General features: G+C 41.2%; 1 protein-coding gene across 5 annotated transcripts in view; it reads right to left on the bottom strand.

Moving 5' to 3' along the window:
- Positions 1-23,469, bottom strand: part of PHEX (phosphate regulating endopeptidase homolog X-linked) — a 227,349-nt gene that overhangs the window by 30,460 nt on the left and 173,420 nt on the right. For 4 of the 5 annotated variants that reach the window (XM_044937416.2, XM_044937415.2, XM_044937418.2 and 1 more), the window contains one exon: positions 17,489-17,547. In XM_044937416.2, the coding sequence (XP_044793351.1) occupies positions 17,489-17,547 (59 nt within the window). Of the gene's footprint in view, positions 1-14,427; positions 15,904-17,488; positions 17,548-23,469 lie in introns of those variants that run through there. The other variant, XM_044937419.1, reaches the window with a different exon arrangement.

Here is a 23,469-nt window from a genome sequence, read left to right as displayed (position 1 = left end):
TGTTTGTATGAAAATTCTGTCTCATATATCATCAAAAAGCAATGATCTTTGCTAATAAGAACAATGATCATAGACCAATGTGATTTAATTATTAAATCATTATGGCTTTCTTGCTTGGTAATGTGCCCAGCTGGCAGCATTTATGTCCACTGTCAACCCCCTTACAGGAAAGCATCTGACACCTGCCTGAGCCTCCTTTCTGCTGCTATCGCTGTTACAGGCCCCAGACTCGCCAGCCTCAGCCATCATGCTCCCCTGATCATCTGAATCTTCACAGCTTGTCAGGGCCAGGGAACCCAACACTGATCCACACAAGAATCTGATGCCCTTAGGACCGTTTAGCTGAAGTGAATGGATTCACAGTTTAAGCTGCATTTTTGGAGATGTCAACTGGCAAGAGTGACAGATCAAATTTCAACAGGGCCAACTCGGTATCTTATCTCATAAAGTGAGTGAGTTCTATTGAGCAAAGGGAGAAGTGAAAATAATTAAATAAATGGAAATGGGATTCTTTTTCTTTTTCTCTCCCTTTTTAATAGGCTTTTCTTATCTTTTCTTGCATATTTATTTTATCTCCTCTTCTTCCCATTTCAGCACTGCCTTGCCACCTATTTCAAACTTTTCAAGATTCTTTTTCTATCTGTATATTTATGGGAGACATTCCTTACAAGGTAAATTCGTATGTGTGCATATGTATGTACACATAAATACACATACATATATGAACATGAGAGGAGAAAGGGAGGGAGAGGGAGGAAAGAGAAATTTGACTGTTGGACTGGCAAAAATTAATCAATTTAATAATAGGTAATATTGGCCAGGGTGTAGGAAGCATGTTAGTGGGAGTATAAATTGTTGTGAGCATTTTGGAAAGCAATTTAGTCATCTCTTAAACCTTGAAATGCCAGTGGTTCTCCAATTTTGCCATGCATCAGAATCACCTTATTGAAATACAGATTACTGGGCCCCACCCTTAGAGTTTCTGAGTCAGTAGGTCCAGAGAGGTGGTTAGGAATTTGCATCTCTAACAAGTCCCCCTGAGAGGCTGATGCTTGGACAACCACACTTCAAGAACCACTGCCCAATCACTGGTTCACATGCACTGCAGAGTCATGACTAAATACGTTTATTGCTGCATCGCTGTAACTGAGAAAAGCGTGCAACAACCTAGATGTCCAACAGGAGGGGAATGACTTGATGATATAACCATTTTATGGACTGCTGTGCAGCAAAGGAAGAGTCAAGAGGTAGATCTCCATCTTAAAGCATGGGAAACACTCTAAGAAATGCTATTGGCATAAATCAGGGCATAGATACAGACATATAAATGCCATTTATATATTTAAAGTAGCCCAGTTTGTGTATATGTATGAAAATTCACACTAAAGGTCTATAAAATACATATCAAAGTGGTCACAGTAGTCATATATCTCTTAGAGATCATTGGGATTTGGGGTGGTGGGTGGTTAAAGGAGCTTTGGACATAAATTTAATGTTTTAAATATTGATTAATCAAAGGTAACCATCTGTAATTAAAATAAACTCTTTTAGAAATAAACATATGTGGGGCTTCCCTCGTGGCTCAGTGGTGAAGAATTCACCTGCCAATGCAAGAGACACAGGTTCAATTCCTGATCAGAGAAGATTCCACATGCCATGGAGCAACTAGGCCTATGAGCCACAACTATTGAGCCTGTGCTGGAGAGCCCAGGAGCCACAACCACTGAAGCCCACGTGTCCTAGAGCCTGTGAGAGTAGTCCCACTCACTGCAACTAGAGAAAAGCCCATGCAGCAAAGAAGACCTAACACAGCCAAAAATAAATAAATTTTTTAAAAATAAATAAATGTATGTGTGTTATAGAAAATTCTTCCAAAGATTATCCAAAAACAGTTTATAGTCTACTCAGCTTGCATGGCAGTATTTTGCTCATACATTTGTAAATACCAGCAAATTTCTATTTCAAGCAAAAATACAGCTTGTAGTAAAATAATTTCAAACATTTAACATGAGGCTTCCTGTGTGCTGTTTTGGATCTGTCAGGAATTCTCTGCTCCTTATTAATTCCTGAATATTCAGGAACTAAGAGGAGAGGCAAGCCTCTCCCAGGGGCTGAGGAATCCAGGCATTTCCTTCATTAGTGTTTCTATATGGTGATAAGTACCCTCTTCCCTCTTGTGAACCATACAGTAAAAGTGATTGTTTATAAATCTCTCTCTTTAATATGGATTGCCTATGTTTTATAAGTCTGGAATTTTCCTCTTTATCTTTGCTGAAAATAACTACTTTGTAAGACGGTATATATGCCCACACCATGTTGATTAAAACACCTTTGCTCCATCAGAGCTCTGGTCCCCGTGTCTTTCTTTCTTTCTCTCTCTCTCTCTCCCTCTCTTTTTCAGGCTGATCCCCTGGAGTGCAGAGGCTCTCTGAGTTCACTTTCCTGCCCGGGCTTCTAAGACCCTCTGGAGAAGGTGCTCTGCGCCTTCACCCCATCGAGAGGGTGCCTGAGGCCTTCGTGAATAGAGCAAGCCCCGTGCAGGGACTTCATTGGCTTTCTGTGTAAACCAAGGAATATCAGCCTCTTTCTCTCCTTTACTTTCTTATCGTCGACTCCGGACCACCAAGTCTGGTCCATTAAAGGACCTCAACAACTAAAATTCTGACCAAAAAAAATACTGGCATTTATATGGGCTTCCCAAGTGGTGCTAGTGGTAAAGAATCCTCCTGCCAATACAGGAGATACAAGAGACATGGGTTGGATCCCTGGGTTGGGAAGATCCCCTGGAGATGGGAATGACAACCCACTCCAGTATTCTTGCCTGGAAAATTTCATCAGCAGAGGAGCCTGGCAGGCTACAGTCCATGGGGCCACAAAGAGTCGGACACAGCTATGCATAAACACACATGCTATAATAACCTCATTATTTGGTAGCAAAAAATTCTCTTTCTGAAATCTACAGGTAGGAAAATCATAAGGTCTGCTTCAGGCTTTCTACTTGGTCAGCCTTCCATTTTCACTGCAGTTTTTCATAACTCTACTGATGAATACTGACTAATCTGGTTGCAGTCTAAGCAAAACGGTAACGGTAAAAGGCATAGAGTACTTTTGCTTAGGACACAACTGTGAAAGAACTGATCACATTCACTGGGTCAGGTTCAACTAGTTGGCACTTAAAGTCATAGTTATATCCTAACTGTAGCTACATCTTTCCAGAAAAAGGCAAATGCCTCAATGTCTCTGGGTTCTAGTATTCATTTTATTAGTGTAAAATCATATTAATTAGGTTTTTTTTTTTATTATAGGTAAATATAGAGAAAAAACTAGCCCGTTATCCTAAAGCCTAGACCCTAGAAAACAAACATATGTCCTCAGGCATAGCAAATTCAAACTATTGAGCTTTAGGCAAAAACCCAAATGGACTTTTTTGGCCAATCTATTATGCAGAGAGATCAAAATAAAAATTAGTAATTTCTCTTTTTTCTCTCCCCCCAACCCAGAACTTCCCACTACTGTGTTTAAAACTAGCTTTGGATATTTACTCAAATGTCACTTTCTCATTAAGGCTTTCCCTAGTGCTTTTTTAAAGGAGCCAAGTATTATCCTATCCCCCTCAATTGGTTTATATCTCATCATAATACCACCATCTATGGTATCCACATGTTACTTATTGTCTATAAAGTATTGTCTGTCTTTCCCCAATTGGAATGCAAGCTCCGTAACAAAAGGACTTTTATTTACTTTTACCATTCTTTCACTGCAATATCTTCAGAGCTGGAACGATGCCTGGCATGTGGTAAGCACTCAATAAATATTTGTTGAGTAAATGGAATCTGCACTTTGTGAAACTCTAAAGGGTGATGGGGATTAAACATTACCTATAAGTGGGGGTTAGCCAAAGTCTAAAACATTACACAATATTATTAATACTATCGATATGCTACCTCTTGAAGTTTGCATATTCAGCACCAGAATGGGGATATGTTCCATTGTTCAAACTCTGGTTTTTGGTTACCTTCTAGATTAGGGACTCTGTTGGTTCTACTCCCTTATATTCATAGGCAAACTAGTATAGTTTTGAGGTTTGCATATTTTTTCCAATAAACTCTCAATCAGAAAGCAAATATTGACAAGATAAAAAGACCTGCCCAGCTCCATGCCAATTCCATCACCCCTATGTCCTCTTAGCCCTCCCTACCACCAAAGAATAAAAGTAGGATATTTTCCCTTTTGTGGTTAGAGCATAGGCTACAAACAGAAAATCAGACAAAATACTGATATAGATCAGAGTTCTTTGGTCCTAACAATATTGAACAAACTTAATCTCTTTTCCCTACATTCTTTGTATGTTTTCATGTAATTGCCACATTAATTTTAAGTTCCATATCTGATATCTGTAAGTGTACGGCTCAGAAAGGTTATCGTGTGGCAAGTATTTTAAAAGCATTATCTTCCAAAGTTTGGTTATTTTTAGGTGTGAAGTTTTTTAATACATTTACAAATGGTGACTATTTTAAAAATGACTATAGTCAGACTGGCACATCATTTCCTATTGTTTCCATGTTTGGTCAGATTTAACAAGATGGGAGGCCTCCAATTTTCAGTATGTGTGCAAGCAAATGACTCTTTATGACCCCCTGGACTATAGCCCACTAGGCTTCTCTGTCCATGGGATTTCCCAGGCAAGAAAACTGAGGTGGGGTGCCATTTCCTCCTCCAGGGGATCTTTCTGATTCAGAGATGAAACCCATGTCTCTTGCACCTCCTGCATTAGCAGGCAGATTCTTTACCACAGCGCAACTGGAAAATACACACACACACAAAAGAATAAATCCATTCAACTTTCAGGAACATAGATAAAACTAGGGATCATCAAACTAAGTGAATAAAGCCAAAACCTACAAATGTCCTCAAAGAAACTACAACCCAGGGAAAGGGAAAAGGATGTAACTAGAAAAAAAATTCCATTTTGTAAAATCTAAAGAGGAAGGTGAATTGATACCAAATCTCTCTAAAGTGTATGTTTAATTGAAATATTCTTTAAACTCAGTGGAGAAATATTGGATACAGGGGAGTAGATACATACGTGTGTTGTGGAAAGGGGTTACCTATACACATGTATAGGCTAATGGGTAAAAGATTTGTAAGATCAGTGGGGGTCAGAGTTTTCAACAGGTCCCCAGTTATTTTGGTGCATCCTAATTGCGACCCCCTGACTTAGATCAGAATAAGGATTCCCATCCCAACTGTACATTAGAATCCTTTGGGGAGGCTTTATAAAATAAACCCATGTCTGCCCCAGACATATCAGGTCACAATGTCTGGGATGGAGCCCTAAACGTCAATATGCTGATGCCTACTAAGCTTATAAAAGCTCCCCGGGTGATTCTAATATGCAAACAAGTACAGAAATCTCAGTTTAGGAAAAATAAGGAGCTGCTTATATTTAACTTAACTGATGTACATAAATCAGCCCTCTTGTCTCATTCTCCTCTCTTTATTGCTCCTCAATGCAGTACTTGTAACATATGATTAGATATTTGTATTATAATTTCACAGACTATTCTTTCAAAACTGAAACTTTACATGGCTTATAAATTATGATTTTACAAAAGGACAAAAATAGTTTTAATTGCAACTGCTTTGGAAAATCCAGGATGAATTCTCACTCTAAGAGAGAATGACTGTTACATCTTATTCAGGATTAGTTCTCATAATCAGATAAGCCGGATACCATTCTTCTAGAAGCTAGGGGGCCATCAGTAGGAACATGGAAATTGCTGCAATTACAAAGCACTTTTGGTTATATTTTTTGCTGTAAAGGGATTTCATTGTCATCACTGCTAAGATTAATAGTGGATTTTTTTTTCAATTTGGCATTTTGCAGTAGTTTGGTGAATGCCAACCATCCCCTTTTCAGAAAATATCAAGTTCTAACAGCTGTGACTCATGTCAAGGGATTCAGCAAGATGCCTTGGCCATCTGCTGGCTTCCCGCAGGTAACCTCCTGCCACCATATCCATCAGCCTAGAACTGACAAGCAGAAAGCAGCTTCCAAAATCTGCCCTCCATCTTGAAACCTTCTCTTCTGGCCTTTCTATTCTTTTTGTGCCATAATTACCTCCAGGCTGCAATAAACAGATCCTCTTCTTATTTACCAGGGTGACCAACCATCCCTGTTGGCCCAGGCTTGAAGGGGGTCCTAGGATGTGGAGCTTTCAGTGATGAAACTGGGACAGTCCCAGGCAAGCCAGGACAAGTTAGCCTCCTTACCTTTGCCCACCCAAGTCTGACTTCTTTTGCATTTGCTCCATTTTTATAGCTCAGCAGTTCTCAAACTTCAGCATGCAGCAGAGGTTTGATAGTTAAAATCTTCTTAAAACATATATTGCTGGGCCTATCGCCAGAGTTTCTTATTTGGGAGGTCAGGGATGGGACCAGGTAAGGTCCATTTATTACAAATGATGCTGATGCTGCTGATTCAGGGGCCACGCTTTGAGAACCACTGCTCGAGTTCAACATCTGGCAGAGAAAACACAGATTTCCTCCCACAGTGCAGCTCAGTATCTCGGATTCTACTCATGTTCCACCAGGTTATTCCACACACGCAACTGCTATCCTAAGTATTCAAAACTGACAGTATGGGTAGTGATGTTCAGTCCAGGCCTGGGAGAACAGTAGATGCCTCAACAAATGCCTGTGTGGTGTCACTGAGCCATACCTGGGTGTGACTAACATCTTCCCCTTATCAATTAGGCAAAACAAACAAAAAAACACTGAGTCTCTTTATTCATCTCCTCCAGCAGTATCTTCGCAATGCCTAACTCAGTAAAAGAAAACCATCTCATCTACTGTTAGTGAAGATATAAATTGGTACCACTCTTCTCAAAAGAAGCAGGATAACATGTATTTTAAAACTTCATAAATTGAGCATACCATTTGACTCCACAGTTTCTCCACGTCTGGGAATTTACCCTAAAGTATACTCGTATTTGACAAAGACTTAGCCACAAAATGCATCTCAGTAGTTTTTGCTGTTGTTGTTGTTTGCAATAGTAGAACAGCCTAAATGTCTATAGGTAGAAAATTAGAGAAATTAAGGAGCTTTTATTTGGTGGAATACTAAGCATGGTGACTGAGAAGAATTCGTAATAGATTTTAAAAAATATTTGTTGCAAATTTCAGTGGGGAAAAAAAAACAGTGTAATTGGATGAGCTCATGTTTAATTTCAATTTTTAAATATGGTAGATAAACATATTGAGATTCAACAAAGGTATTAAATGTAGCTATTTTTAAATTATGATCCACTTTAAAAATATTTCTAGCTTATCTAAATTTTTCGAGATTTGGCACAATAAAGATAAAATACTTTTGTAATAAGGGTTAAAAACAACTAATTTTTCTTCATGGGAGGACAAGTGATATTGTGACCATCATGACAGATGAGTGAGATTTCTGACGCCTGTTTCCTCTCACCATGGCTCTTTTCCAGCTTTCTGAGGCTTTCCACACTCTGGCTCATATCCATGTCACTCCTAGAGCATGTTCCACTCACAGCCTGCCTCTTGAATCAGAAAGTGAGAGTTGCTCAGTTGTGTCCGACTCTTTGAGACCCCATGGACTATACAGTTCATGGAATTCTCCAGGACAGAATACTGGAGTGGGTAGCCTTTCCCTTCTCCAGGGGATCTTCCCAACCCAGGGATCGAACCCAGATCTCCTGTGTTGCTGGTGGATTCTTTACCAGCTGAGCCACAAGGGAAGCCCTACTGACCTTTAAAACTGTTCTGTGTTTTCTGCTGGTGGCCCTGCAGCGAAGCTGCCAGTCTTCTGTCTGGAAATAGCATGTGTCCTGCCCCATGCGTGCATGTTCAGAAGTGCACAGCAGGTGGTAAACATGTTCCTCTGGGCATGGGTCCTGGTACTCACCATTTCCAGGGATGCCGTGAGACTACAGGGCTCCCCATGTAAAGGTAACTTGTCCCCCAGTGGCACTGCCCAGAATGTCATTCTCAGCTGCCTCCTTGGTCAGGCCCCAAGACAGGAGGCTGTATTAGGACCTCCAGAGTCTTGGACTAGACCAGGACAAGAATGTCTTAAAATAGTCATAGCAGTGTCCCATGACCTTGCTAAGTGCATCATGTACACCATTTTGCAAACTATTTGCAGTTTGTTCATGACTTCACGTCAATGCACTTAAAAGTTTTTGAATTTCACAGTAAATTTTGTGAAGAAAAACATTTTGGGGAAATAGAGCAAAACATATAACCCATAACCCCCCCTCCCCCACTCTACCAGAATCCAATGGTTGGAAGATCAAGGGCATAACCAAACAGCTCACTCTCACAGACGGCACACATCAGTGGCTGCTCCAGGCCCCACCCTTGAAGACACGATATTAGCACAGCCACCTGATCTTCCAATCCTCACCTCCTGGCTGTCCCCACATCCAACAATATCTTGCTTCCATATCAAACAGAAACAACCCCCCACCACATGGGGAAGGGCAGAATAGCGTGATTACTCTAATATACAATTATATCATGCTTGCAACTTTGTCTGAGTGTGTTCACAGCTACCATTTCATGTAATTCTCACATTTCTTACCCAGCATGGAGCAGTGTAGGGTGAAGATTAAGTCTGTAATGAGAGCAGCTGCACTATACTCCCAGCTGTGCTAGCTGTGTGCTCTTTCACATGTGATTTGGCCTCCCTGAGCTTCAGTTTCTTCTTCTGTAAAATGGCCCACAATGCCAAGCTTAGAGACCTTCCGTGAAGACTAGAGATGACACATGGTAAAGTATCCAGCAGGCTTCCCTGGTGGCTCAGAGGGTAAAGCATCTGCCTACAATGCAGGAGACCTGGGTTCGATCCCTGGGTCAGGAAGATCCCCTGGAGAAGGAAATGGCACCCCACTCCAGTACTCTTGCCTGGAAAATCCCATGGACAGAGAAGCCTGGTAGACTACAGTCCATGGGATCGCAAAGAGTCGGACATGACTGAGCGACTTCACTTTGACTTTCTTTTCAAAGTATCCAGCACAATGCTTGGCACATTAGTGGTTCTCAGTGAAGAGCAGCTGCAAAGAACAATTATACTGCCCATTTTATGGGAGTCCTTCAAAGCATCAGTGGAAAAGTTGTGAAACTACCTGTATTATCATTACCCCGTTATCTGAGAACAATCTTGGGATTTAACTTACCCACTCCCTAATTCTTCTCTCCACCGCCACCGCCTAGGTTTGCACCCTCCCCAATCTTCCCTTGAACCACTTTCCCAACCCCTAGTTGGCCTCAGTGGCCTCAGCAGCCTCAGTCTTTTCCCTCTTCAAGCCATGATCTTTGAGACTAAAACCAAGGAACTGAGACTGAAGTTTCTCACCTCCCCCCCCCCAAAAAAAAAAAAAAAAGATGTGCTGTGCTGTGCTAAGTCACTTCAGTTGCATCTGACTCTGCAACTCCATGGACTGTAGCCCGCCAGGCTCCTCTCTGTGGAATTCTCCAGGCAAGAATACTGGAGTGGGGTGCCATTTTCTTCTCCAGAAAGAAAACTATACCAGTTCCCTATGGCTTGCTCCTCAATGTGGCTTATAAGGTCCTCATTTACTTCTACATTTCATCTCCCATCATGCCTTCCTCCTCGCATCTAACACATGCAGTCTGTCCCCCAGCAACTGTGACCACCTCACCATCCTCTGCGTGTGTTGTCTTTGTACCAGCCAGTACTTCTGCATGTCCCAACCTACCGTCTTTGCCTACAGATTTCTTTTCCTTTCAAAGCCCACTCAAATGCCTTTTTCACTGTGAAGCCAACCTTCACTCCCCTAGGTAATTACCACTGCTCTGAGGCTACCAGGATGCACTGCGCACCCTTCGGTTGCACACTATGATCTCTTATAAATGACTGATCACAAGTCTCTCTCTCCCGACGCCTCAAAAGCAAGAACTCTTTAACAGCTAAGATTTATTGATTACCTACTACAAACCAGTTTCTCTTCCAAGCATTTTATATATATTACCACCTTTAATCTTCACAACCCTACAGGATAGTCACTACTATTATCTCCATTTTATAGATCATTAAACTGATGCCTAAAGATGTTAAGCAACCTGTTCAAGGTTGCGAGTTATCAGTGGCCAAGTCAGGATTCAGAATCAAAGCCCACACTCTTAACCACTACACCATACAATATTATATAGACTTAGCACTGAACTCAGTACCTGGGGAGTTGTAATGTCTGTATTACTTATCTTTTGCTATCTAACAAAGCATTCCCCCCAAATAGTGGCTCAAAACAATAAACATTTACTGTCTCACAGTTTCTCTCAGTCAGGAATTCAGACACAGCTTACTTGGATGGTCTGTCTCGGGGTCTCTCATGAGGTTGCTGTCAGGATACCAGTGTGGGCCGCCATCACCTGAAGGCTTGGCTGGACTACAGGACCAGCTTCCAAGATGGCCAGTGCACAGGGTGCTGGTCACGGGCAGGAGGCCCTGGGTCATTTACACGTGGACCTCTCCACCAGCTTCCTGAGGGCCCTCATGACATGGTTGCTGGCTTCCCCCCGGGTTATCAATCCAAGAGAACAAGGCAGAAGTCATATGTCTGTTACGACCTAGCCTCAGAAGTCACACTCTGCCATTTCTACAGTATCCTATTAGTTACGAAGGTCAGCCTCATCTGGTGTTGGATAGACTACACAGGAGTGTGACTACCAGAAAGTAAGAATCATTGGGGAGGGGGGCACTATAAATATGACATGAATCAGTAGAAAAATTACTAAGAATTGCTCTGTCAGGATCTCTTCTAAATAATAAGAAGTCTGGATCAGGTGGCCACTTGAGTTTCCTTTCTTCGAGCTCCCAAACTACGGCAGATTATTTTCAAATTCTCCTCAAATACACCATCAAGTGGATTCAGGGATTTAATTTCATTAAAGTCCAGTAGAGGCCGCAGGTGAGTATTTGCTAACTTGGCTTCCACTTTATGGTTTCAGGCAGTCAGCAAAGCATGAGAAATTCTACCAGTCTGAAACACAGTTATTTCCTTAACAGCAAAACAAGTCTATGTTTGATTTCGGGATTAATTCTATAGTTTGATGCCAACTTAAGCCCAGCCTCCGGACAAAGGCTTATCTTCTTTAGCAGAGTATCTGTGATTAAACTGACGCAACTAAATCCCTTGTGTATAAGATAATAAAATCATTGGTTTTAGCCCTTAGGCCTTGCTTATTTTCAAACCAAGGTTTTATTTGCTTAAAATAAATGCTTAATATGATTTGAGACCTATTAAGATAAAAAAGTAATATTGAAATGAGGCACTACGCAGATACACTTTGATACTGAATACATGAATCTTCTGCTAAACACCAGTCCGTATCAGTGGAGATGAGAACCAAATGTAAGTGGCTCCCCACCATGGCACTGGACCACTGCCTGACTGGACCTGAAGTATTATACTTTGGAAGCTGGGGCAGCAACACGCTACAAGGTTCCCTGGATCCCGTCCTCTCCCAGTGCTCTCCACTCTGACTGGCAAACTGCAGCCCTCTAAAGAGTTGCGCTGGAGCGCAGCCATGCTCATCTGTTTATGAATTGTCCGTGGCTGCAACAGCAAAGTTGAGAATTTGCAACAGAAATCATATGGCTTCCAAAGCCAAAAGTATTTACTATCTGGCCCTTTACAGAAAATGTTTGTGATCCCTCATCTACACTTCTGGCAGCTTGATCTGAGGTCACCTGTCATCAGCCCATATGTCTATGTATGGTCTATGCTATTCTAAACATTTTAAAGGGAGAACGGAGGTATTACTATTTATGTTGAGGTATTATATACATAAAGTAAAGGCAAAATTTTATGGTATATAAAAAAATTATAATAGAACACAGTGAGGTTTTACCGAAGTATCACCTGTGCAAACACTTCCTAGATCAAGATGATGTTTCCGTGCCCCCATCTCAGTCAATATCCCCCCAAACAAAGGGCATCATTATTTTAATCCTGTCACTTCGACCACAAATTCATTTCCCTATTCCTGAACTTCATATAAATGGAACCACGCATTGTTTCACTGGGCATTATAAGTTAGCGGCATTTTCACATACTGTAGAATGGAGCAGTTTGTTCTTTTTAATTGCTGTGCAATATTCAGTTGTATGAATATACCACAGTTCATTCACCTACTCTTCTGTTGATGGAAATTAGGTTCTTTCTGGATTTTTGCTATTATGAATAAAGCTGCTATGAACATTTATTTGGTCACTCCATGTGGCATGTGGGATCTTAGTTCCCTAACCAGGGATCGAACCTGAGCCTCCTGCAGTAGAAGCTCAGAGTCTTAACCACTGGACCACCAGGGAAGTTTACCAAAATATTTTTTTAATGTATAAAATCTTCTGAGGACAAAAGTTCAAAATATCCCTTCCCCCAAGCTTCATATTATGCTGTGTATCCTGTGACCGGCTGGCTATCCCAGGCATTACTAGTGGGCATGGCGGTTTTTGATATGCAAAATCATGACCCTGATTATATGCTGGCACTTTTCAAATTGATCTTGTTAAATCCTATCAAAAACTCTAACCTCAACATATGGCAGATGAGGACAAGAGGGCTCGGGAAGGAGAAACACCTTGACCAAGGTCATGCAACTGAATCAGTGGCATACAAAGTCTCCCATCAAAGTCTGGTCTCCCTACTAAAATCAGGAAGACCAGCCCTACATTTATCACAGAGTTAGGGAAGCACAAGTTTAGGCACTAACAACCTCAGCTCCTTGTCTTCCTGTTTAACCACCTTATCAGTTCAAATATAGTTAAATTATGCAACAGCTCCTGAGTATAACTTCCCATACAGCAGACTTAAGTCATTATTATTTCACACTACACTCTGTGTCTGAAGACACTGCTACCTAGCTTGACAAGGGTAGAAAAATAAGAAGCTATAAACACCCTGCAAAAATCTAACATTGAAAGATGACCACAAGTCATAGGATTTCACATACAGGTATGGATTTGTAAAAACAAACAAACAGATCAACCAAAACCCTACAGGTTTTCTATTTTCTACTCAAGTCTCTACTGCATTCAGAAGTTGACTTAAATGGCATAAATCAGAAAATGATAATGGGAACTGAGTGAAATTCTCATAAATCACGTTACTAAGTATAGCTACAACTAGATGTGAAACCCAATTAAACAGATGGCCACATGCTGTCAGAATCGGCCCCTAATCAATAAAGACGTTCATTTTAGAAAATCACTTCAATTTTCCACTCCTTCAGTGGAGCAAAAAGAAGGCAGTTGGGGGTTGGGGGGGGGTGCGTCCCAGGAAACCCAGTGGGGAAATGTATAAGAAGGAACTCCACCTGTCTTAATTTGTAGTCCAGAAAATAAGAAAAAGAAGAGAGAAAAAAAGTTACCCATAGGACTCCTTGTCATCGTGCCTGAGAATGTAATTTACAATGAGAGCAAGCACTGGTCATTAGGAAAATAGAAACAGCTTGAATCTCTTAATTAAAATACTGCTTCAAATTGTCCATTCCAAACCCCCTCTGCTCCTGAGCTTCGTGAAACCACTTGGTTACCCTGAAATGGCTGCTTCTTCAGTAAACCTCTGATAAGATCAGCTCTTCCCAGAAAAAAAAAAATGTTGAACAGGGATGAATCCTGGAGGCAAAAATATTATTAGGCATACTTAAATCCCCCAAAGAGCAGTAAGCATTCACTGACATTGGAAAGTGAATGTGGAAATATTGGTGAGCAATCTATCTCAATGCTTTTTCTGGCATAAGAACTGATCTATTACATTCACTAGAATGGTGAAAATTCTGTCTACCGATGCCAAGAAGTGATGAAAATGAGAACTGGTGAAGACACTCTGTACTTTGGAACACTGACTGTGGAAACATTGGGTGTTACCTAAGTTGAGTATTTACAAAGTAATTCCACTCAATCATAGTATATACCTAAAACACTTGTTTCAGGGGACATGTATGAGAATATTCTCTCCACCAGGGAGACTTCCCTGGTGGCTTAGATGGTAAAGATGGTCTACAATGCAGGAGACCTGGGTTGAATCCCTGGGTCGGGAAGTTCCCTGGAGAAGTAAAAGGCAACCCACTGCAGTACTCTTGCCTAGAAAATCCCATGGACGGAGGAGCCTGGTGTCTATGGGGTCACAAAGAGTCGGATATGAATGAGCGACTTCACTTTCACTTTCATGAGAATATTCAAAGCAACACTGTTTAGAACAGTGAAAACCTAGGAAAAGGGAAACTCATAGCTCTGTAGAACAGATAAGTAATCTAGGGTACAGTCACACAATGGAATGTTACACAGCAGTGAAAATGAAAGTCGTACTGCCACATGCTACCTGGATGAATCTTAAAAAAATGCTGAAAGAAAATCACATTGCTTAAGATTATGCTAAAAATAACTGAAAATAAATAATATATTGCTTAGGGATATGTAAATGGCTTCAAATTTCTTTAAAAAGAGAAATGATAAACACAAAAATCAGAACAGTGCAATGGTGGGGAATAAGAAAGGGATGGAGAGGAACATAGATGCAGTGACATCAGGAATGTTCTGGTTCTTGGATGTGTGGTGGGTTCATAAACATTATTTATTTTATTGTATGTTTTCTTGTATACTTTATAACTTTCTGTGTTCTAGCATGTTACATATATTCTTTTCCATGTACCTAGTAAAACATTTTCTTTAAAAATAGATAATTCAAAGAATTTTCTATCGCCCAATAAGTTATTCCAAATGATATAATTCATATTATATAAACAAAACCCATATTATTATAAATAGTAGCTATAATTATTATCTAAAATGTAAGTACCCATGTAACACATGCAGCTTAGCTCTCAACTCAGAGCTATAACAAAGCACAATGTTGTATATTTTAAATATATGCAATTTTTATTTGTCAATTATACTGTAATAAAGCTGGGGGCGGGGGAAGAAAGCAATGGTGTTTTCATAATAATAATACACCGCCAGCTAACATACTGTTAAGTACTATCCCATACCAGTTCCAGTTCTGTAGACACTGTCGTTCCTCAAAGTGGCCACATGAGGGCGACGCTAAAAAGGTGTGCTTGCTGGGAGTGGGCTATTCTCTCTAGTCAGGGAGTCCTGTCAGGATGCCAGAGGACCTGCCATAAGTGGGTGGCCAGGAGGCCTCAATGAGAAGGTGGCATTCAAGCAAGGATTTGAAGGAAGATTTGATCTGCACAAACCATGCAGATCACTTGGGGAGATTTTCCAAGGCAAAGAGAATCCCGAGTACAAATGCCTGAAAGGAAGATTATTTCGTGGTCCAGGAACAGGATGGAGGCCAGTGTGACTGAAACAGAGCGGGGACAAAGGCAGCATGATAACAGGCCTCAGTAAGAGGCCCCACTTCAAGTAATATGGCTTGTATTCTGTGTGAGGTGGGATGCTAATAATGGGTTTTGAGCAAAGAAGGGACATGAGACAACTGTAAAAAGCATTAAAATGGCTACAATGTTATATTTAGACTAGATCAAAGGGGGATGAGTTCAGAAGCAGGAAGGCAAGTGAAGAGGGTATTAGAGGGATCTGGGGGGGAAACAATAGGGGCTGGCCAAGGGTAGCAAGTCCTCATAAATTCCATCACCTGCATTCACCAAACAGCAAAGAGACAGGCTTAAAACCATGGGATTAGATGTGCACTTAAAATCACAGGATTAAACGTACACACCATACAAGCGAGGGCATGTGGAGACCAGAAGAGGTGCAAGGGGGGTGAAAAACCAGCAAGGGCATCAGCGGGAATAGCCTGCCCTCCCACAACAGCTCACTGCCACCGTGCACTCGGCGTCTGTCATTTTCTGTCAGTGTCTTCATACTTTTACTACACATGGACGGACCTGTGGACAATATATAGAACTGTTCTGCGTGCTTTTCAACTCTTTTTTATGATGTCTTCCTCCATGTACTCTCCCAAGTTGTTTTTTCACACACACACACAGCCTATTACTTGTGAACTTCATCCACGTCACTCTGGTCACTCATTATGCACTGCTGCACGGCATGCCCTTGTGTGAACACGACACATTTCATTCATTTTCTTTTGGTGCGCCAGGAAAGTTATTCCCCTTTAGCTGCTATCATAAAGAACACTGCTATGAGCATTCTCATGTGAGCCTCCCCATGTGAGACTTCTCTAGGGCACTGCTTCCCCAGGTATGTTAGCCTCACCTGGAGGGCTTAATAAAACAGATTTATGGGCCCGATATCCAGGGTTTATGAACAATAGGTCTAAAGTGGGGCCGAATTTGCATTTCTAACAAGTTCCCCCTTGGGCTTTGTTGCTGATAATCACTGGACCACACTTTGAGGGACAGCATTCGGGCACATGTCAAGAGCTTAATGACATTCAAGGACATATGCATCCATCTCTGGCTTTTCCAGGTGTTGCCCAATTGTGCAGCAAGGTGGGTGAACCAATTTACATTTCCACTAGCACTATGCATCTCTGTCATCAACACTTGGTGCTGTCAGATTTTTTTATTTGTGGCAATACGATCCTTAATAATGTTTTTAATTCATCATGGTATTTATAATTATGTATCTAATTTGTTGCTGTTGTTGAGTCGCTCAGTTGTGTCTGACTCTTTGGGACCCCATGTACTGTAGCCTGCTAGGCTCCTCTTTCCATAGGATTTCCCAGACAAGAATACTAGAGTGGGTTGCCATTTCCTTCTCCAGGGGATATTCCCACCCCAGGGATCAAACCCATATCTACATTGGCAGGTGGATTCTTTACTACTGGGATACCTGGGAAGCCCATGTACTAGTACATGTAAATAAAAGAAACTCAAGACTTTACATCCGAGGATTATTTAGAGCATTTCAAAGCTTTTCTTAACAACTTCTAAAATCTGCCCAGTTACCTACTTGTTTTTCCCATCAATCCTAGAAAGAAAACAAACATCAGTAAGACCATCATGACAGAAAAGTAGAAGCTTGTTCCTTTTTCATGGCCAATATCACTGCAGTTTTATATATTGTAGTTGTTTTCCTTTTTTTAACTTATTGGTTATATAAAGCTTGGGCTTCCCTGGTGGCTAAGATGGTAAAGAACCTGCCTGCAATGCTGGAGACCTGGGTTGGATCCTTAGGTCGGGAAGATCCCCTGGAGGAGGGCATGGCAACTCATTCCAGTATTCTTGCCTGGAGGATTCCATGGACAGAGGAGCCTGGTGGGCTATAGTCCATTGCGTCACAAAGAGTTGGACACGACTGAGCAACTAACACTTGGTTATATAAAGCTTTCGAAAAAAAACTTAAAAGGTAAAGAAAATGAGGAAAGCTGGACATAGAGGCAGGGAAACAAACTTTCTTCACCAACATGCCTGGTCACTTCTAGGGGGAAATAAAGAATGTCCTACTCTTAAATCACAGTTCTGCCCATTTTGGAGCACATTAAGGAGACAAGGAGCCAGCACTCACGGATCTGGTTGGTGGATGCACTGTAGAAGGCATTCACAGTCGTTGGATTTGTAAACCACCTGTAGAAAGAGAAACAAACACCACCACGTGATCACCATTATCCAGGCAGGAGTGCAGTGAAACAAATACAAGCTGGCACAATTTATTAGCAAATAACCAGGGAACAATGGGGAAGTGGGACATGTGGGGAAATTATCACCTCAGTTAAGGGCTATTGCTCTGCTCTATGAACAATCTCATCCTAAACCGAACATATCTGGTTATTCACCATTACTGAAAATGGAAAGGGGTACCAGGGCTTCTGAAACAACTTTAATGAAAAATTCTCAAATCTACAGGGATCCACCCACAGATGGAAACAGAGCAACACACTGATGTTTAGCAGGCCCTGTTCAATGGGGCCACGGGACAGCTGAGTTTTGTAGGTTGACTTGGCCATTAAAGGCTTAAGACAGGTGACAACATAGAAATCCGTGTAAAGAGAGATAATAAAGCAAAACCATGCTACCCAGAAGGTCTGCTGGCTCCCATAGAACATTTACTGATTTAAGCACCAAAGGTTCTAATGGCTCATCCAGGTTCTGTCACCAGTTAGCCAGGTTGTGGTGCACAAGTCGCCTATCTTCCTGGTTCAGTGTCTCTATAACACTAAGGTACTCCACTAAGCGCTCTTGGGAGTGCTTTCCAGCGATGAAGAGTCTACACTGCATTTTAAATGCACAGGAGGTTACTCAGATCGGACTCAGCAAATTTTCTCTGTAAACAGATCGTAAACATTTAGGCATTTCCTGGACCTAGAGGCAAAATCAAGGATATTATGTAGCTTCTTCTAGAGTGAGAGAAAATTTTCTATCAAGTTTTATTGATGAAAGTCAAAATATAATAATTGAGTATAATTTTTGGTAATATGGGCCTATTAATGAGAGGAACAAAATTCTTCAGTGGCAGGAGAACATTACGCTTTGAGGTTCAAAGTTAGTGCTTCCTACCATCAAACTGACTATGAACATTTACCTCTAAACATCATTCTTAGCTTCTGGGCTGTACAAAACCATGCAGCAGGCAAGATTTAGCCCTCAAGCCATAGTTTGCTGACCCCTGACTTTATGCCTGTGAGTTTCATGCACTGCCCTTTATGATTAAAACCAAGCCTTTGTCTTAAGCTAAAGTACTCAAAATAAACATATAAATCCCTTTTCAGAACAATCATTTTACCAGTTTATGTCTAAAAAAGTAATTCCATCAGACTAATAATTTATGTCAGACTAACATGAAACTGGCAGGAAATGCAAGTGCTCATTCTACTTGGTCCACCCATACCTTCTCCTCTTATAAAAAGCCCATGACGGTCATCTTGTTATTATCATTAGTAGCAGAAGCAGCAGCAGCAGCAGCTAACACTCACTGAGCACTTATTATGCCCTATGCACTTTCTAGCCACAGGTTAATAATTCCTGTAGTTTCTTTTTTTTTTTTTTTAATTTCTGTAGTTTCTATGGGGGAAAACCTATCTCACAGGGAAGGACAATGAGATTGACAAATACTATATACTTGCACAAGGTCTAGTCTGTCTGCCTTTAAACCAGTTTTCTTCAGGATTATACTGGAGACAACACTGGAAATCAAGAAAGAGTGCCTCTTATCCAAGCTGAAACCTATATTCATTTACATAAAATATATATATTATTTGCCTTCAAATTTAGGATTCGTGTTTCAATAAATCCTAATGTTTGACACAAATTTACTGGCTGGCTTAAGAAAGCACATTTACTGACCTAATGTCACTACTTGTGGTTAAATATAATTAAGCATCCTCCCAAAGATGTCCGTTCCTTCATCTCTGGATCTTGTGGATATGCTACATTGCATGGCAAAGAGGACTCTGCAGGTGTAATTAAGGTCAAGGAGCTTAAAACAGGGCAATTATCCTAGACTATCCCAGGACCATTCCCATGGGAAAGAAATGCAAAAAGCAAAATGGCTGTCTGAGAAGGCCTTACAAATAGCTGTGAAAAGAAGAAAAGTGAAAAGCAAAGGAGAAAGGGAAAGATATTCCCATTTTAATGCAGAGTTCCAAAGAATAGCAAGGAGAAAGCCTTCCTCAGTGATCAATGCAAAGAAATAGAGGAAAACAACAGAATGGGAAAGACTAGAGATCTCTTGCAGAGTTCAAAAGACTAGAGATCTTTGCAGAGTTCCAAAGAATAGCAAGGAGAAAGCCTTCCTCAGCGAACAATGCAAAGAAATAGAGGAAAACAACAGAATGGGAAAGACTAGAGATCTATTCAAGAAAATTAGAGATACCAAGGGAACATTTCATCCAAAGATGAGCTCGATAAAGGACAGAAATGGTATGGACCTAACAGAAGCAGAAGATATTAAGAAGAGGTGGCAAGAATACACAGAAGAGCTGTACAAGAAAGATCTTCACAACCCAGATAATCACGATGCTGTGATCACACACCTAGAGCCTGACATCCTGGAATGTGAAGTCAAGTGGGCCTTAGGAAGCATCACTACAAACAAAGCTAGTAGAGGTGATGGAATTCCAGTTGAGCTATTTCAAATCCTGAAAGATGATGCTGTGAAAGTGCTGCACTCAATATGCCAGCAAATTTGGAAAACTCAGCAGTGGCCACAGGAATGGAAAAGGTCGGTTTTCATTCCAATCCCAAAGAAAGGCAATGCCAATGAATGCTCAAACTATCACACAATTGCACTCATCTCACATGCTAGTAAAGTAATGCTCAAAATTCTCCAAGCCAGGCTTCAGCAATATGTGAACCGTGAACTTCCAGATGTTCAAGCTGGTTTTAGAAAAGGCAGAGGAACCAGAGATCAAACTGCCAACATCTGCTGGATCATCGAAAAAGCAAGAGAGTTCCAGAAAAACATCTGTTTCTGCTTTATTAACTATGCCAAAGCCTTTGACTGTGTGGATCACAATAAACTGTGGAAAATTCTGAAAGAGATGGGAATACCAGACCACCTGACCTGCCTCTTGAGAAATCTGTATGCAGGTCAGGAAGCAACAGTTAGAACTGGATATGGAACAACAGACTGGTTCCAAATAGGAAAAGGAGTATGTCAAGGCTGTATATTGTCACCCTGCTTATTTAACTTATATGCAGAGTACATCATGAGAAACACTGGGCTGGAAGAAGCACAAGCTGGAATCAAGATTGCTGAGAAAAATATGAATAATCTCAGATATGCAGATGACACCATCCTTATGGCAGAAAGTGAAGAGGAACTTAAAAGCCTCTTGATGAAAGCGAAAAAGGAAAGTGAAAAAGTTGGCTTAAAGCTCAACATTCAGAAAACTAAGATCATGGCATCCGGTCCCATCACTTCATGGCAAATAGATGGGGAAACAGTGGAAACAGTGTCAGACTTTATTTTCGGGGGCTCCAAAATCACTGCAGACAGTGACTGTAGCCATGAAATTAAAAGATGCTTACTCCTTGGAAGGAAAGTTATGACCAACCTAGATAGCATATTAAAAAGCAGAGATATTATTTTGCCAACAAAGGTCCGTCTAGTCAAGGCTATGGTTTTTCCAGTGGTCATGAATGGATGTGAGAGTTGGACTGTGAAGAAAGCTGAGTGCCAAAGAATTGATGCTTTTGAACTGTGGTGCTGGAGAAGACTCTTGCGAGTCCCTTAGACTGCAAGGAGATCCAACCAGTCCATCCTAAAGGAGATCAGTCCTGGGTGTTCACTGGAAGGACTGATGCTGAAGCTGAAACTCCAGTACTTTGGCCACCTCATGCGAAAAGTTGACTCATTGGAAAAGACCCTGATGCTGAGAGGGATTGGGGGCAGGAGGAGAAGGGGATGACAGAGGATGAGATGGCTGGATGGCATCACTGACTCGATGCATATGAGTTTGGGTGAACTCCAGAGTTGATGATGGACAGGGAGGCCTGGTGTGCTGCAATTCATGGGGTCGCAAAGAGTCGGACACAACTGAGTGACTGAACTGAACTGAACTAATCCCAGGCTAGCCTAATCTAATCACACACATCCTTAAAAATGAGGAACATTCTCTGGCTTGAACCCTAGAGATGCAATAGGAAAGAAAGTAAGAAGAGATGTTGCAGAACAAAAAGCCAGAGAAATTCCAAGGGCAAGGTGGATTTGACATGCTGTGGCTGGCTGTGAGAGGCAGGGGCCACAGCAAAGAGCAGACAGAGTCATATAGGAGCTAAGAGTGGCCCCCAGCTGACAACCAGCAAAGAAGTAAGAACCTCAGTTCTACAACCACAAGAACTGGATCTGCCAATGCTTGAATGAGACAGGAAGAGGGTTCTCCCCAGGGGCTCCCACTAAGAGCCAAGCCAGCTGACATCCTGATTCCAGCCTTATGAAAACTGGAGCTGAGAAACCAGCCAAGCAATCCCACATTTCTGACCTACAGAACTGTGAGGGCCCACGTTTGTGTTGCTCTGAATTGCTGATAAGGTTGTGATAATTCATTATAGCAGCAATGGGAAACTACTACACAAAGAATCCAGCATTTTTATGTCTGCTCCTTGACTCAAGAGGGAAGAATCCAAGTGCCTCTCAACTTGGCTTCTAAATCACATTGAGCTGAACCACAGCATGTACCAAAGATGAAATGTATTCCTAGAACTCATCTCTACGCTACCCATTCCTCCCAACTCCCCTCCCTTTAGCAAATAATAAACTTTCAAAACATTAGGGTAAGAGCCATGCAGAAACAATGTTTCTAACTTCTAGGGGACAAAGGCAGACAAAACAAAGAAATCAAACAACCAGATGGAGCCTGATGGGGCCTCTGAAGCTTCAGTGCTGCTGCTAAGTCGCTTCAGTCCTGTACGACTCTGTGCGACCCCAGAGACAGCAGCCCACCAGGCTCCTCCATCCCTGGGACTCTCCAGGCAAGAACACTAGAGTGGGTTGCCATTTCCTTCTCCAATGCATGAAAGTGAAAAGTGAAAGTGAAGTCGCTCAGTCGTGTCCGACTCTAGCGATCCCATAGACTGCAGCCTACCAGGCTCCTCTGTCCATGGGATTTTCCAGGCAAAAGTACTGGAGTGGGGTGCCATTTCCTTCAGTAAGAATTACTAAAACATCTTATATGAGATGCATGATCGAACCTTTCCTGATTTCCCAGGGCTCCCTGACTCTAGGATGTATTTGGAGCCTTGGAGATATTAAGCAGCTATACTAACAGAGCCTACCAGTTGTGGATGCTATTATTTCTTCTCCTGGGATAGTACCCACACCAAGTCAGTCTTTAGATATTTTGTGTATCTCCCTAATTATATCTGAATATATCATATATTTAGTTGTACTATTCTCCAACATAATGTGACCTGTCTTGGTTTTAATACCTGTTTGTAATTTTTTTATATTCTTTTCATTAAGAAGTGGACTCAAGTTTTCTCCTCTTGATTATACGCTAGCCTTGGTGACTCAATTCTAAAGCATAAAATGCAGGAGAAATAATACCACATGACTTCCAGCAATCAGAGAAGAAAAATAAATAAAAGGAATCTAGATTGGAAAAGAAGAAGTAAATCTCTCACTGTTTGCAGATGACATGATCCTTTACATAGAAAACCCTAAATATACCACCAGAATATTACTAGAGCTAATCGATGAATATAATAAAGTGACAGGATATAAAATTAACACACAGAAATCCCTTGCATTCCTTTACACTAACAATGAGAAAACAGAAAGAGACATTAAGGAAACAATTCCATTCACCATTGCAATGAAAATAAAATATTTAGGAATAAATCTACCTAAAGAAACAGAAGACCTATATATAGAAAACTATAAAACACTGATGAAAGAAATCAAAGATGACACAAATAGATGGAGAAATATACCATATTCATGGATTGGAAGAATCGATATAGTGAAAATGAGTATACTACCCAAAGCAATCTATAGATTCAATGCAATCCCTATCAAGCTACCAAGGGTATTTTTCACAGAGCTAGAAC

The sequence above is a fragment of the Bubalus bubalis genome, chromosome X, assembly GCF_019923935.1.
Source record: "Bubalus bubalis isolate 160015118507 breed Murrah chromosome X, NDDB_SH_1, whole genome shotgun sequence".
Taxonomy (NCBI): Eukaryota; Metazoa; Chordata; class Mammalia; order Artiodactyla; family Bovidae; genus Bubalus; species Bubalus bubalis.
The sequence above is the reverse complement of the archived record's forward strand: the minus strand, read 5'-3'. Positions and strand labels throughout refer to the sequence as shown.